This window comes from Ictalurus furcatus, chromosome 19 (assembly GCF_023375685.1).
Source record: "Ictalurus furcatus strain D&B chromosome 19, Billie_1.0, whole genome shotgun sequence".
NCBI classification, from domain to species: domain Eukaryota; kingdom Metazoa; phylum Chordata; class Actinopteri; order Siluriformes; family Ictaluridae; genus Ictalurus; species Ictalurus furcatus.
In genome coordinates, this window is record NC_071273.1 from 25,950,048 (window position 1) to 25,965,088 (window position 15,041).

General features: G+C 42.8%; 1 protein-coding gene across 1 annotated transcript; it reads left to right on the forward strand.

Moving 5' to 3' along the window:
* The first annotated feature begins 8,475 nt into the window (after window positions 1-8,475).
* On the forward strand, window positions 8,476-11,549 carry LOC128623300 (putative DMBT1-like protein). Its single transcript, XM_053650268.1, has 2 exons — window positions 8,476-8,752; window positions 11,159-11,549. Exons 1-2 carry the CDS (start codon window positions 8,542-8,544, stop codon window positions 11,485-11,487), a joined length of 540 nt encoding a protein of 179 aa, XP_053506243.1. The 5' UTR covers window positions 8,476-8,541; the 3' UTR covers window positions 11,488-11,549.
* Window positions 11,550-15,041: the final 3,492 nt, after the last annotated feature.

Sequence of the window (15,041 nt, forward strand, 5' to 3'; positions counted from 1 at the left end):
GTCTCTCTCCTCTTTAGCCCTCTTTAGTTTAGAGGATGCTCTGTCCATGGTTTCCAAAAAGAATTTCAAGTTTAGATTCGTCTGATCACAGAACAGTTTTCCACTCTGCCTCAGTCCATTTTAAATGAGGTTTAGTCCAGAGAAGACTGTGGTGTTTCTGGATGATGTTCACATATGGCTTCTTCTTTGCATGATAGAGCTGTAACCAGCATTTGTGGATGGCACAAAGAACTGTGTTCACAGACAATGAGTTCTGGAGGTGTTTCTGAGCACATGCAGTGATTTCCATTAAAGAATCATATCTGATTTTAATGCAGTGACGCCTGAGGGCCCGAAGATCACGTGCATGAAATATTGATTTTCACCCTTGTGCCTTGCACACAGAGATTTCTCCAGATTCTCTGAATCTTTTGATGAATTTATGTACTGTAGATGATGAGGTATTCATAGTCTTCGCAATTTTACGTTCAGGAACATTATTCTGAAATTGTTCCACAAATTGTAGAGAAAGATTTTGCAGATTGGTGAACCTCTGCCCATCTTTCCTTCTGAAAGACTCTGTCTGTCTAAGATATTCTTTTTATACCTAATCATCTTACTGACCTGTTGCCCATTAACCTCCAGCTGTTTTCTTCCAGGATCTGTTGCCCCGTCCCAACTAAACTGAAACTTACCAGATTAGTGATCTAAACCAGCTTTCTGGTTCAGGCCCCTGATGGAGAGAACCTAATAATCCTTACGAAAAACAACAGGGCCCTGTACACTTTCAGTGTAATAATAATAATAATAATAATAATAATAATAATAATAATAATAATAATAATAATCCTCACAGCGCCCTCAGCAGGTCAGTTAAGAGAAAAGCACATTTCACTAAACAGAAATCTCAGTGTGGAAGTGCTTTACTGCCATCTTGTGGATGCTAAATTTAATGTCTGTAATAAAAATAATAATTAAATAATCCTTTACATTTAATTACTCATGTTTTTAATCCTGAAACCCAGACTAAATGCTTGTGTATTTAAAAAATAATATCTAATAGGAAGTGAAATGGTAAGAATTATTTCAAAATTGTCTAATATTCCTTAAAATTATTAATAAATAAATGTTCTAAATGTTATAAAAGTCTAGAAATGATTTAAATCATTATATAATGTTGTAATAAAGTAATGATAAATATTAAGCGTGTGTGTGTGTGTGTGTGTGTGTATGTGTGTGTGTGTGTGTGTGTATGTGTGTGTGTGTATGTGTGTGTGTGTGTAGCTGATGTAGTTGCAGTGTGCTGCAGTGGTTTATCAGTGTGTGTATCTGCTCTGTGCAGCTGTCAGGCATTAATGCTGTAAGAGAGCCGAGTGCTTCCTCTCTCTGAAATCAGTGTGTGATGTGGTCGACTCTCGTCAGTCACACACCTCAGAGGCGGGAGGCGGAGCTCTGTTTCTCAGTCACACACCTCAGAGCCGGGAGGCGGAGCTCTGTTCCTCAGTCACACACCTCAGAGACGGGAGGCGGAGCTCTGTTCATCAGCGCTGACGTTATTTTGATATATATGGAGAAAGTGAGAGATGCCTCGTCTGATTTGTTATTGAGGCTGTGTGATGATTTCCTCTCGTCTTTCTAATAAGGTAACAGTGTGTGTGATTGGTGGCTGTCTCTTTCTCTCTGTCTGTCTCTCTGTCTCTCTCTCTGTAGGGGGCTGAGTGAGGGGACACACTTCTCTCAGTCTCTCTGGGCGAGTGGAGGTGAACACATCGTGTACAGCGAGGAGGGAGATGGAAATCTGTCTGACTTTTATTCTTCTCTCATCCACACTCACACTCACAGCAGCTGGTAAGTACACACTGATTATTCACACTAAAACATCACACACTTCTCACTTTAACAGTAGCCACCATTTTTAATCCTGAAATGGGAGAAATTTTCCTGGACTGATCGTAACTTTATAAACAGTGAAAGTCTTTCATTTTTATAGAATTTAAAAAGCTGTACATGAGCGTACACACATCATCCTCAGGGGTTTTTCTGAGGCCTCAGTTATAAAATCAGGTCCCGATTAATGATTACAGTTTACACAGGATTTATTTTGTGTGTGTGTGTATGTGTGTGTGTGTGTGTGTATGTGTGTGTGTGTGTGTGTGTGTGTGTGTGTGAGAGAGAGAGAGGGAGAGAGAGTATGTTTGTGTGCATGTAGGTGTGTGTGTGTGTGAGAGAGAGAGAGAGAAAGAGACTTTTAAATTGTCCTTTTTATTCAGTCATTTGGAAATCCTCCAAAATTCGAGACATGGTAGATAATGAAAAGGAAAAGAAATTCATTGATACAAATAAAATAAATAAATAAATAAATAAATTTTAAAAATGTAGAGAGAAAACAAAATATATATATATATTAATAGTAATAAAAATAGTAAAAAATATATATAAGTTGACACGAAAACCCAAAGTAAAAAAAGGTAACTATTTCACATCCCGCTCTTTTTTTTAAAGAAAGATTAAGACTTAAAAATCCTGAACCTACAGAGCATAAAACCTCCCCAACTGCCCACAACTTTGAGTCTCGAGATAGAAAGAGACAGTGAGAGAGAGAGGGAGAGACAGAGACAAGAAAAAACAAGTACCTATTTCACAACCCACTCTTTTTTTTTAAAAAATGAAAACTTAAAAGTCCTGCACCTACAGAGCATAAGACCTCCCCAACCGCCCAAACTTCCAAGAATTCCCGCAGCCTACGAGTCATTTTAAAAAAAACGTATTCAACTTTGAGTCTCGCTTTGACTTGTGCAGTTAGCAGTTTTTCCGCCTCCTGAGTGCCTCCTCCCTGCATTTTGTTTTTTCTTGAAAGCCAGATAGCAAGCTTGGCTTGGCCTATTATAAAGTTTAGTAGAACCACAGCTTTATTTTTTGGAACGTACTTTGGCCCATATATGTAAAGGCTTTCTGCCCATGTAACGCCCAGCCCTCTGCACCAGGCTCTAAGTAGAGAGAACAACCTTTGTAATCTTTGACAGTGCAAGAACAAGTGTTCTGCTGTTTCTTCCTCGCCACAGAAGAGACACTCCCTACCCCTAGTGGGGTCGATGTGTGCCACGTGTCTGTTTGTGGCCACGGCCCCATGCACTATCCGCCATTGAAGATCAGCTGTGCGCTTCTCTATGGGCGGTTTGTACAGGGACCTCCAGCATCCTCGTGGGGAAGAGTCTGGTTCCAACAGCCCTGACCAGTGTGACTCTTTCAGTCCTGTCAGAGCACCTCTGTGCCCAACTTTGACACATGTTTCATACAGTACTTTCTTCGAGGCGTCCTCCAAAGTTGTCAGTGACAGTGTTTTAAAAGATAAAAGAGCTCCTTCCTCTCGCTGATTCCCCTCTACTGCTGCGGAGATTCGTAGAGGTGAAAAGGCCTGCTGATTTTCCTCTCGGTCCTGTCCCAATGCTTCCCTGAAAAGGGAGGGCAGTGCAGAGACCACCTCTCCCAACAGTCTCTGCATGAGGCGGCTCGACAGTACCCCCGTCTCAGTGCACAGTTCTCTAGCCGTCTTCCATCTGTTGCCAGCCCTCAGATTCTTGATTTTTATGAGTCCTGCTTTCCGTAAGCGCTGTCGAAGATATGTTGATTCTAACATTTTAGATCGTATCACCGAGTTGTAGAACAACGGCTCCTCTTCTATGTTGGGAAAAAAGTCTGCACCAGTCCTGCTGATGTTCAGTACTGAAGACCAGGCTCTCAGGACAGACTGGTAGAAAGTTGTTGTAGCTGATAGGTCCATTTCCTTCAGATTCAGCACGAATAGGTGTTTATCGTACGCCAGGTCTTCAATACACTGAAGTAGGGCACAGGCTGTGCTGGCCCACGCTATCCCTTCCCCATAGAGTAGCCTCTGTGCCGTCTGCAGTCGGAAAGTCTTGACTCGACTTGACAGGTCAATCAAACCCTGCCCCCCCTCCTGCAATGGCAGGTAGAGAACAGGGGCACGAGTCCAGTGCTGTCCAGCCCAGAAAAAATCCACAATCTTCTTCTGAATTTCTTTGATCAAAAACCCTGGGGGGTCGAGGGCAGCGAACCGATGCCACAGCATGGAGGCAATCAGGTTGTTGACAACCAGTACTCTCCCCCTATAGGACAACTGGGGCTGAACCCAGGTCCATTGAGACAACTTGGCACCCACCTTCTCCACTACCCCCTCCCAGTTCCTGTTTTGAAAATCTGGTGTTCCTAAAAACACTCCCAGGTATTTCAACCCAGCTTTTCCCCACTGGAGATTTCCGGGTAATGTGGGAGGGCCATGTTCCTGCCACTGCCCTATTAAAAGACTCTCACATTTATTCCAGTTAATGCGTGCTGAAGAAGCTCTTGTATACATTTCTAGGCTGCGAGTCAGTGTTTGTATATCATCCTGATCTTTTATAAAAACTGTCACGTCATCTGCGTATGCAGACAGGACCAGCTTTTCCTGCGCTCCACTCACGGACAGTCCCCGTAGTTCTGCTCTAAGGCGGCATAGCAGCGGTTCTATAGCCAGGCTGTAAAGCTGGCCCGATAACGGGCACCCCTGTCTAATTCCTCTTCCCATTTTAACTGGGCAGCTAAGACCCCCTCCAACCTTGAGTGTAAAAAAAGCCTCAGAATAAAACATTTTCAACCACAGTAAAAAATTTCTCCCCACACCAAAGGCTTCAAGTGTCTGAAAAAGGTATTCATGATCAACCTTATCAAAAGCTTTTTCTTGATCTAACGAAAGAAGACCTAAATCCCATGAATTCCGTTTACATAGCTCTATAACGTCTCTAACAACAAAGATGTTGTCCATTATTGTGCGGGCCGGTATGCAGTAAGATTGATTTCTGTGTACAATTGTGTGCATGCACTGTTTTAGTCTGTTAGCCAGGCATTTTGATAAGATTTTATAGTCACTACAAAGAAGTGCCACGGGTCTCCAATTCCTCAGGAGTCCCAGGTCTCCTTTTTTTGGCAGCAAAGTCAAAGCCGCTCTTGTGCAGCTCACTGGTAACCTTCCTGTGGTGAACGAACACTTGAAGACGTCCAGCAGGTCTGCACCTAGGAGTCCCCAAAAATGCTTGTACAGCTCGTTTGGTATTCCATCTATTCCGGGTGCTCTTCCCTGTGCGAACTGCTGAACAGCAGTGGTCACTTCCTGCATTTCAAGGTTTGCGTCCAGCATACTGCTTTGCTCGAGGGTCAGTTTAGGCAGCTCCCTGAACAGCTCCTCCCTGCAGGATGGATCACAAGTCTCAGCGCGGCAGAGGTCGGTATAAAAGACTGTAGCTTCTCTCCTCATTTCAGCCCCCTCTTTTGTTATAGTTCCATCCGCTTTTCTAAGGTACAGCATCTGATTTTGTGGTTTCACCTTCCTGGAGAGGTTGAAAAAGAAGGCACTGGGAGCGTCCATGTCCTTGATATTTGAAAAACGGGATCTTATTAGTGCTGTTTTGGCCTTTTCATGGAGGAAGGAGCTTAAAGACTTTCTCTTTCCCTCCAGCAAACTGCTCGTGTTTAGGTCATTTCTACCAATTATTTCATTTTCTGTTAAAATTATCTCCGCCTCGAGTTCTTGTATTTGACCTTTTATTGTCTCTATTGAGTGTGCTGTGTATTTCTGACAAAATACTTTAATTTGTGTTTTTCCCACCTCCCACCAGGAGACCAAACTGTTAAAATCTTCTTTTGTTTTTTTCCACTCACCCCAAAAAGCCTTAAAATTTCTGCAGAAACCCTCGTCCTGAAGCAGTTTTGTATTGAAATGCCAATATGATTTATACTTTTTTGTGACAGGCATCAGTAGATCTAGAGTAATTAAATGGTGATCTGAAAAACCAGAGGGGCTCATGACTGCTTTATAGATATTATTTCCATTTGTTCTGGTGATGTAGAACCTGTCCAATCGTGCTGCAGTGATCCTCTTATTAGTAATTTTAACCCAAGTATATTTTCTGATTCCCTGGTTTCTCTCCCTCCACACGTCAACCAAGCCACACTGTCTGATAAGCCCCTCAAGTGCCTTAGCAGACTGTGGGTGTGGTTCCTCCCCGATCCTGTCTAGGGTAAAATCTATGGTGCAATTCCAATCCCCTCCCAATATTACTAAGGGATTTCTTCCACTTTGTTGTATTGCATTTTTTAATTTGTTAAAAAGTTGTGCTCTCTCACTGCCGTTGTTGGGGGCATAAACATTTATAAAAACGCACTCTATTCCCTTTATTTCCGCCTGCACCATTAAAACCCTGCCCTGCTCCAGTTCTATCATGCGTGTGTTGGTGTCCCCCAATGTTCTGTTAAAAAGTATTGCTACCCCAGCACTAACACTTGTTCCATTGCTCTGGAAGATTTTCCCTTCCCACCACATTGCCCACTCTATCTCATTTTCCGGATTACTATGAGTCTCTTGTAAAAAAATTATATCCATGTTCTTCTGTTTTATCAGTTCTCCAACTGCTGCTCTTTTGTTCCTATCCCTACCACCATTGATGTTTAAGGAGCCTATTTTTAATATCTCCATTGGAGGGATTAAAAAGAAAGAAGAGAAGACAGAAAAAACAGCAGTGCAGAAAAAGAGAAACACCCAGTGTAACGCCTTCATTTTTTCTTTCTTTTGGCCGAAGGGTTCCGTAATCTAGCTAGATGATTTTTTAAACAGTATCTCTTCCTTTGATCTAGCTCCTTGAAACTTGCTGTGCGTTGTAACTTTACTACTGAAGCAATAAATTTTTCAGTGTCCGAAAAAAACTCCTTGATCTCAACCTGTTTACCAAATGTGTCATCCAGAAATCCCACAATTTCAGTTAGTGAATAGAGCTCTTGATCCTCCCCCAACTGCGACCCACTAATGTCTGAGATATCGGAGAAGTTGTCCTGGAATTCCTCCTCTTCCACTTCCTTCTCCTGCTCTGCTTGCAGACTTACTGACTTCTCACTACTGTCTGCTATATCCATGTTTTCTGACCCCCCCCCTTCTACACCCCCCATACTATCTGACCCCCCCCTTACTGCTGTACCCCATTTTCCGTCTAGCCCCCCTTCCACTACTACACCCCCCGTACTAGGTGACCACCCCCGCACTGCTGCACCCCCGGTGCTGCCCGACCCCCCCTCTACTGCTGCACCCCCGGTGCTATCTGACCCCCCCTCCACAGCTGCACCCCCAGTGCTATCTGACCCCCCTTCTACTGCCGCACCCCTGGTGCTGTTTGACCCCCCTATTCTGCTCCGTTTTTTTTCCTGCGCTATAAATTCCTGAGTTCTTCCTACCTCTGCGCCTCTCCCTCCAGGAGTCAGCTCGTCTGACCCCTCTCTTAGGTCTTCCCCTTTTTGCTCAGGTCTATCAGGTCCATTACCCCCCACAGTGGTTTGGTCAGTGTCCTGTCCTCCAGCAGTCTCTGACTGCTCTACACTGCTCACATTAACCTGCTTCTCCACCCTGACTCCGCTCGGCCCCGCTTCCTCTCCGACTTGTTTTTTATGTGGACACGCAAACTTTTTGTGCCCAATGTCCCCGCATTCGAAGCACCTCATGCTCCCAGTGTTGGCGTACAGCATGTATGACTTTCCCTCATGCCATACTCTGAATGAAATATCCAGCGTGGGTTCATTCAGAAACATGAGCACTGTGCGCCTGAAAGAGGTCACGTGCTTCAGCGCGGGGTATTTGCAGTTTAACGGAACCGTTCTCACACCGCTCACTATTTTACCGAAGCGAGACAGCTCCCGCTCGATATCCTCATTAGGGATGAAAGGCGGAATATTCGAAACTGTAACTTTAACTGTTGTAGCCCCCAGCGGAGTGACGGAATAAAGCCCTCCACTTACCTTTATTCCGTTTTCAGTCAGCTGGTGCACGAGTTCCCTCTCCTTCACGAACACCACTACGGCCTTGTTCATTCTCGATGCCGCCACAATGTTTTCACAATTAATAAGCTCCCCTACCGCCATTAGCACCTGCTCCACCGAGACCTCGGAGCTCACCTCACACCGCACCCCGTGACGGAGTGAGAGAGGCCGGGCTCCACCGCTCAGGTGAGCCGCCATCCCTACACCCCGCCACGAGATCAACAGCTCCCCGCAGCAAAAAAAACAACAATAACACCGCTTCCTTGATAATACTATCACACACTCACCCAGTGACTGTGCTCTGAAATACCAGATTGTAAAGAAAGAAATATATCTATATAAAAATAGAAAAAAGTTCATTCGCTCTCACACCACGCTCACACGCCGCGCTCGCTCACAAACTCCCAGCATGCACCAGAGAGAGAAAGAGAGAGAGAGAGAGAGAGAGAGAGAGAGTATGTGTGTGCATGTAGATGTGTGTGTTTTATAGTGTGTGTGTGTGTGTGTGTGTGTGTGTGTGTGTGTGTGTGTGTGTGCATTTGTTTGAGTCCTCATAAATGATGACAGAAAATAAAACCTCTCTCTCTCTCTCTCTCTCTCTCTCTCTCAGACAGTGTGAGGTTGGTGAATGGAAGTCGCTGTGTTGGGAGAGTGGAGGTCCTTCATGATGGACAGTGGGGAACAGTGTGTCATCATAGCTGGGATATGAGAGAAGCTGCGGTGGTGTGTAGAGAGCTGCACTGTGGGGAGCCTGTAAATGTGCGGTATGCTGCTCACTTTGGACGGGGATCAGGAACAATCTGGATGAATGGTGTGGACTGTAGTGGATCAGAGACGACACTGAAGAACTGTAGCTCAGCAGGGTTGGGGAATAATAACTGTGATCATGGTGGTGATGCTGGAGTCACCTGCTCAGGTAAACTGCTTTTAATCATAATATTTAAAATATGTTCTAGAAAATATCATGATTAACACAATGTATGTTAAAGTTCTATGAAATAAATGTTGAGCGTAATAGATTGAGCTGTCAATGTCTGGTGTAAAGTCCACTTTGATTAACATGACAATGTGTTGAACACGACAACGCTGCAGTCTGGTGTTAAAACTGCTTTAGAGGAACTCCAAACTGTGTGACGAGTAATAACATTGTAGTACTAGTAGTAATAATAATAATAATAATAATAATAATAATAATACAGTTAATTTTTTCAATTATTCCATAAATTCAAGTGCATAGAAATACATTATAAATAAAGCTTGTGACCACATCCTTATCCCAGGTAACTCCATATGGGGTCTCAACCCCAAGTTACCAGCTCATGCCTTAAATCATTCACACTTAGATTTTGTTTGATTTAGATGAAACAACAGTGAACTCATTTACATTTACATTTGTGGCATTTGGCAGATGCCTTTGACTTACATTTATCTCATTTATACATCTGAGCAGTTTAGGGTTAAGGGCCTTGCTCAAGGGCCCAACAGTGGCAGCACTGGGATTTAAACTAACAATCTTCCGATCAGTAGTCCAACGTCTTAACCACTGCACTACCACTGCCCTCAGAACTGTGATTATTACAGTCTGGTCAGTTTATCCTTCAAACTGTGGGGTTTCTTTACAGGAGAGCGCACTAATTCAACATTACATTTACATTTATTCTTTTAGCAGACTCTTTCATCCAAAGCGACTTACAAATGAGGAAATACAAACAACGTGATACATTCAGCAGAGAACAATACAAGTAGTGCTACCATACAATATTTTAACTGAGTGCTAGAGGAGCAAAGTGCACAGCATTATTATATATATATATATATATATATATATATATATATATATATATATATATATATATATATATATATATATATAGAGTGGGGGCATGTAGGGGTTTAGTAGGCACTACCAGGCGTCGGTCGTTAACTGATTGCAGGTTGCAGAATGGAACATAAACCTCGAGGAGAGTGCTGACGTAGGGGGCGCTGTTCCAGACAAGGTATTGTGCGTGAGCATCAAGGCCTTGAATTTGATCCTGGCGGCTACAGGAAGCCAGTGGAGGAAAATGAAGAGGGGTGTGACGTGGGTCCTTTTGGGCTATTTTAAAACAAGGTTTGCTGCTGCATTCTGAATCATCTGAATCAACACGTTGCAATTATTCAGACTATTTATGCAGCAATGTATTCTCAATGTACTTCACTCCGATTAGATTTATTTTAATGCTCACCATCTTCTCATTCATGTATCAGCACATTCGTTTTAAAAGTGTAATTTTCAGTGGTCTAGACGTTATTAAAAAACCTGGTCTCTTGTCCCAACTTTAGAGTCATGAATTACATGCAGGTGATTTTAATAATCTGAGTGAAGAAATCATAAACTGACTTAAGCAGCTGCGTAACCCGACTCTGAATATGAGGAACTTTTCCTGCTTACATATTGATGTTGCTTTTGGACTTAAGTCGCTGACTCTGAATCCGACCCACTGTAATTGTTGTGACTCTTAAACACTATTTCTGTAACTTTAACGTTCATTATGACTTCACCACTTTAAATATCTGTGTTTTAATGTAGGGAATGAAGCTGAGAATTATGATGACACCCTTACAGCTGATCAGAAGACAGTTATACTGACAGGTATGTAATAATGTGACAGTTTTTAATCTCAATCATGAACACAGTCATAAATAACATCAAAGTGGATTTACTGTCATTGATTCCATTCATTTTTGACAAAGATCATACTAGTCTACTGTGATGCTGCTGTTACCACTAATTCACTAATATTATATATACTCACACCATTCATCTGTATACATCTCTCTCTCTCTCTCTCTCTCTCTCTCTCTCTCAGACAGTGTGAGGTTGGTGAATGGTGGAAGTCGCTGTGCCGGGAGAGTGGAGGTTCTTCATGATGGACAGTGGGGAACAGTGTGTGGTTCTGCCTGGGATATGAAAGATGCTGCAGTGGTGTGTGGAGAGCTGCGCTGTGGGGAGGCTGTAGAGCTGCGATATTGGGCTGAGTTTGGACAAGGTTCAGGACCAATCTGGATATATGATTTGTACTGCAGAGGATCAGAGTTGACATTGAACAATTGTAGCTCACAAGCGAAACATAACTGTTATCATGTTATTGATGCTGGAGTCATCTGCTCAGGTAAACTGTTGTATTTAGAAAAAAAAGGTTAATTATTAGCATGATTGATTTGATTAATTGTAATTGGTTTTATTTAAATTGAGAGTGTTTTGTAACTACAGTGGAATGTTTCTTAATGGTAAAGGTTCTTAAAAATCTGCACAATATTTACACAATTAAATTAAACACAGGTCAGAATTTGAGACTCACTGCTGGTCCTCACCGGTGCTCTGGGAGAGTGGAGGTGTTTCATGGAGGTTCCTGGTCCACAGTGTGTGATGCTGACTTTGACCAGCAGGATGCAGAGGTTGTGTGTCGAGAGCTGGGCTGTGGGATTCCTGTGGAGGTTCTGGGATCAGCTGGTTTTGGCCGAGGGGAGGGTCAGGTGTGGACAGAGGAGCTTCAGTGTAGAGGAAATGAATCTGAGATTTACTTCTGTCCAACATCATCTTCACTCAAACACTCAACCTGCTCCCATTACAACGATGTGGGATTAATATGTTCTGGTGAAGTATCATGATTTAACTTCTGTTTAAATAGAGAACACATACCTGTCAATCAAACTTTAAGGTGTCTTTGTTAATTTTCCTCTTTCACTGAGCTCTCGGCTGTTTGTTCAGGTCACACAGGGGCGCGGCTGGTGAACGGACTGGACTCCTGTTCTGGTCGAGTGGAGCTCCAGTACCTCAGTGACTGGGGCACAGTTTGTGCTGTAGGCTGGGATATGAGAGCTGCAGATGTTCTCTGTGCACAGCTGGGTTGTGGGAGTGCTGTGGCTGTGCTGGAGGTGGACTGGTTTGGGGAGGGGAGTGGCCACATCTGGACTGATGTGTTTGATTGTCAGGGGAAGGAGACACACCTATCACAATGTGGGATCTCATCATGGAGTCGAGCTGCATGCTCTCATAAACACGATGCTGGAGTCATCTGTAATGGTGAGATATTAACGTCACCTACACCACGTTAGTGAATAAAGTCAGTGTTCATTAGAATATTTAAATGATGTTCTTCTGCTTCAGGATCATCCGTGGCGTTTCATGAGGGGCGAGTGCGGTTGTCTGGAGGGAGCGAGTGTCAGGGGGAGGTGGAGATTTATTTCAATCAGGACTGGAGGAGAGTTCTCCTGGACTCGTGGAGTCTGTCTGAGGCGTCTGTGCTCTGCAGACAGCTGGGCTGTGGCTCCGTGCTGAACTACCGCTCCTCTCCATCCACCACTGAACACAAACACGTGTGTGTAACGGGTTTCAGCTGCTCTGGGAGTGAAGCTCATCTGGGGAACTGCAGCAGTGCACAACCTGTCAACTGCAGCTCCGGGGAACAGCTGTACATCACCTGCTCAGGTAAGCAGCACAACACCTACCAATGAGCAGCTATTAACAACAGTAATACATGTTTTATAATTCTAAAATATCTTACTAAATATACAGAGTAATTAAATATGTTATAAGATTATACTAGTTTTAAATAATTTATAACATTTAATCCAGACCCCAGCTCCATCAGGCTGGTTGGTTCTGGGGGAGACTGTGCAGGAAGGCTGGAGGTTTTCCACAGCTGGAGGTTTTCCACACACAATTCGAAATGCTTCCATCAACCCCCTTCCTCCATATTAACAGTCCTACAGTCCACAGCAATCTACAGAAGCCCTCATTATTATTATTATTATTATTATTATTATTATTATTATTATTATTATTATTTTGTTTCTCGTGATCTTGACATAAAAAGTCTGTGTTCTCTCGACGTCATTTTATCAGAGGAAAATCTGTCTCCTTGTGAATGGGACTGGTGCTGCATGCACGTTGGAGTCTTCACCAGCGCCGTCATAAATGTAATAATTACCCGCTGTAGAGATGGACTTTATCTCCGCATTAAGAGAGAGGGGCGTCCCCTGCTCAAGTGTCGGACACTACTGTGGAAGTCGTCAGTCACTGACAGACACAGAGATATTTCAGCTTGAGTGAGTCTCTGGTTAAAGTAAACATTAATCTGTTCATCCATGATGCTGCGGGATTGCGCTAAGCTTTTGCTGCCTCCAGAACAATAAAAACAACATGTTGTTATGTCGAGTACACAGAAAAATGAAGTGGAGATCACGAGAAAATGAGAAAGAAAATAGTAATGCATGGACACTTAGGGCTTCTGTAGCAATCCATTTCTCTCTGGCATTTGTTCGTGTTTCCGATGTAGACTTACTAATGGTGTGCTGCTGCTCTCGGTCAGTGTGGTTTGGCGGAGCGTGATGACTGTAGCAGCCGGGGTTGTGCTAACTGTAGAGCTCGCTAAAACATGCTTTGAGTTCAGGTGGTATTTCAGGTAAATTCCTCACTGCAGATCGTGCAAAAGACTTTGTTCTGATCAGTGCTTCCATCTGGATGTGTTTTACATTTAAAATTTCCCTTCAGAGGCCCAAGCAGAGTTTGTTCATCTCCTCGCATCACGCTCGTCACTAAGCAACTGCATGCGGTGTAAGATGACGTACTTAATCACACTAAATTAAGACGTTAAATCCATAGCACTAGTATATATATGTCATTTATGATAAATCAATAAAAATAAACTAAATGTGTGTGAGAGGAAATGTGCAGTTAGAGTACATGTGGTGTAGAGACAGAATCCTGCTGATAAACATCTATTAAAGCTTCTGATTTAGTGTGTGTGTGTGTGTGTGTGCATGCTTTCCTGTACAGGTGCATCTCCCCTCTCTCTCCCGGTGTGTGTGTGTGTGTATATATATATATATATGAATTATACACTGACTCTCGGGGGTCAGCTTTTTTCAGGTTGCCAGATTAACTAGTTGGTGTAATGCAGATGTGTGCTTCAGTGAACCACTGTGCTGTATCCTTAAAACAGCACATGAACACAACACTTTAAACGCTATAATTCATACAGTGCTGTTCAGCTTTATGTGATGAATAGTGCCATGAAGGCCTTAAAAATGTCGTATGTACTTTCTGAACTTCTCCTCAACTTACTTGTCTTTTCTTGCCAGTAAAAACCTGCCTTACGTCTGTTCCCTTTCTCTTCCTCATGACATCACCAGTGTTAAATGAAATCTGAGGGCAAAAAAGGCCTCTGTTATTTCTCTGTGAAAAGGTCACTGCATTAAGTTTGTATTTATTACCAACCTAAACTACACGGATAAAACAGACATTCGTGAGTCGTGACTAAAGGGTTGCGTCTTACACAATGGTATGGTATTGGTATCGAACAATTTAGAAAAGAAGAACAAAAAGAAGATGTTTAAAAACGCCACAGTTTTTGTACGATACACCATCTCAGTATGTCACAATTATAGTGAAGTGATTCCTAACCATTTCACCGCTGAATGGATGATCATGAGAGAACACACACACACACACACACACTCACACTCACACACACACACACACACACACACACTCACACTCACACACACACACACACACACACACTCACACACACACACACACACACACACACACACACACTCACTCACTCACACACACACACACACACACACACACACACACTCACACACACACACACAGCTTACTGTTACTATACTAAAGGACGTAACTTCCAGTTAAAATACACGCTGTGAGTAACGTATATGGTCTAATTTACATTTTTGTGGTGGTAAATTATTTGTTCAAATTCAGAGTCGTATGTTATTTTAATTAACAGTATTTTATCAGCCTGCTTCATTCACACTCAAGACTTAAAGTGATATATATATATATAAGTAAAAGTACCGTAATTTTCGGACTATTGAGCGCACCTGAATATAAGCCGCACCCACTAACTTTAAAAAGAAAAAAAAATGTACATATATAGGCCGCACTTGTCTATAAGCCGCCGGTGTCCACGTTATAACATGAGATATTTACACAGAAGATTTTTTTTAACTTTTAATTAAATACGTACCGTAAATGCTTTTTTCCGAACAGTGCCTGTAACACGGCTGGTTAAAAAAAATTAAAAATACAGTTGCCTACCAGGAAAAGTCACTGATCGCTATCTTCATCTTCCTCCTGCGCACTAAAACCACTAAAGTCGTCTTCTTCAGTGTCGGTTTTGAACCGCCTCAGA

Excerpts from the sequence above, each read along its gene's own strand:
- LOC128623300 (XM_053650268.1), top strand. The coding sequence starts at position 8,542 with ATGAGAGAAGCTGCGGTGGTGTGTAGAGAGCTGCACTGTGGGGAGCCT. Across the intron at positions 8,753-11,158 it reads TGCTGGAGTCACCTGCTCAG|GTCAGAATTTGAGACTCACT; the intron begins GTAAACTGCTTT and ends AATTAAACACAG.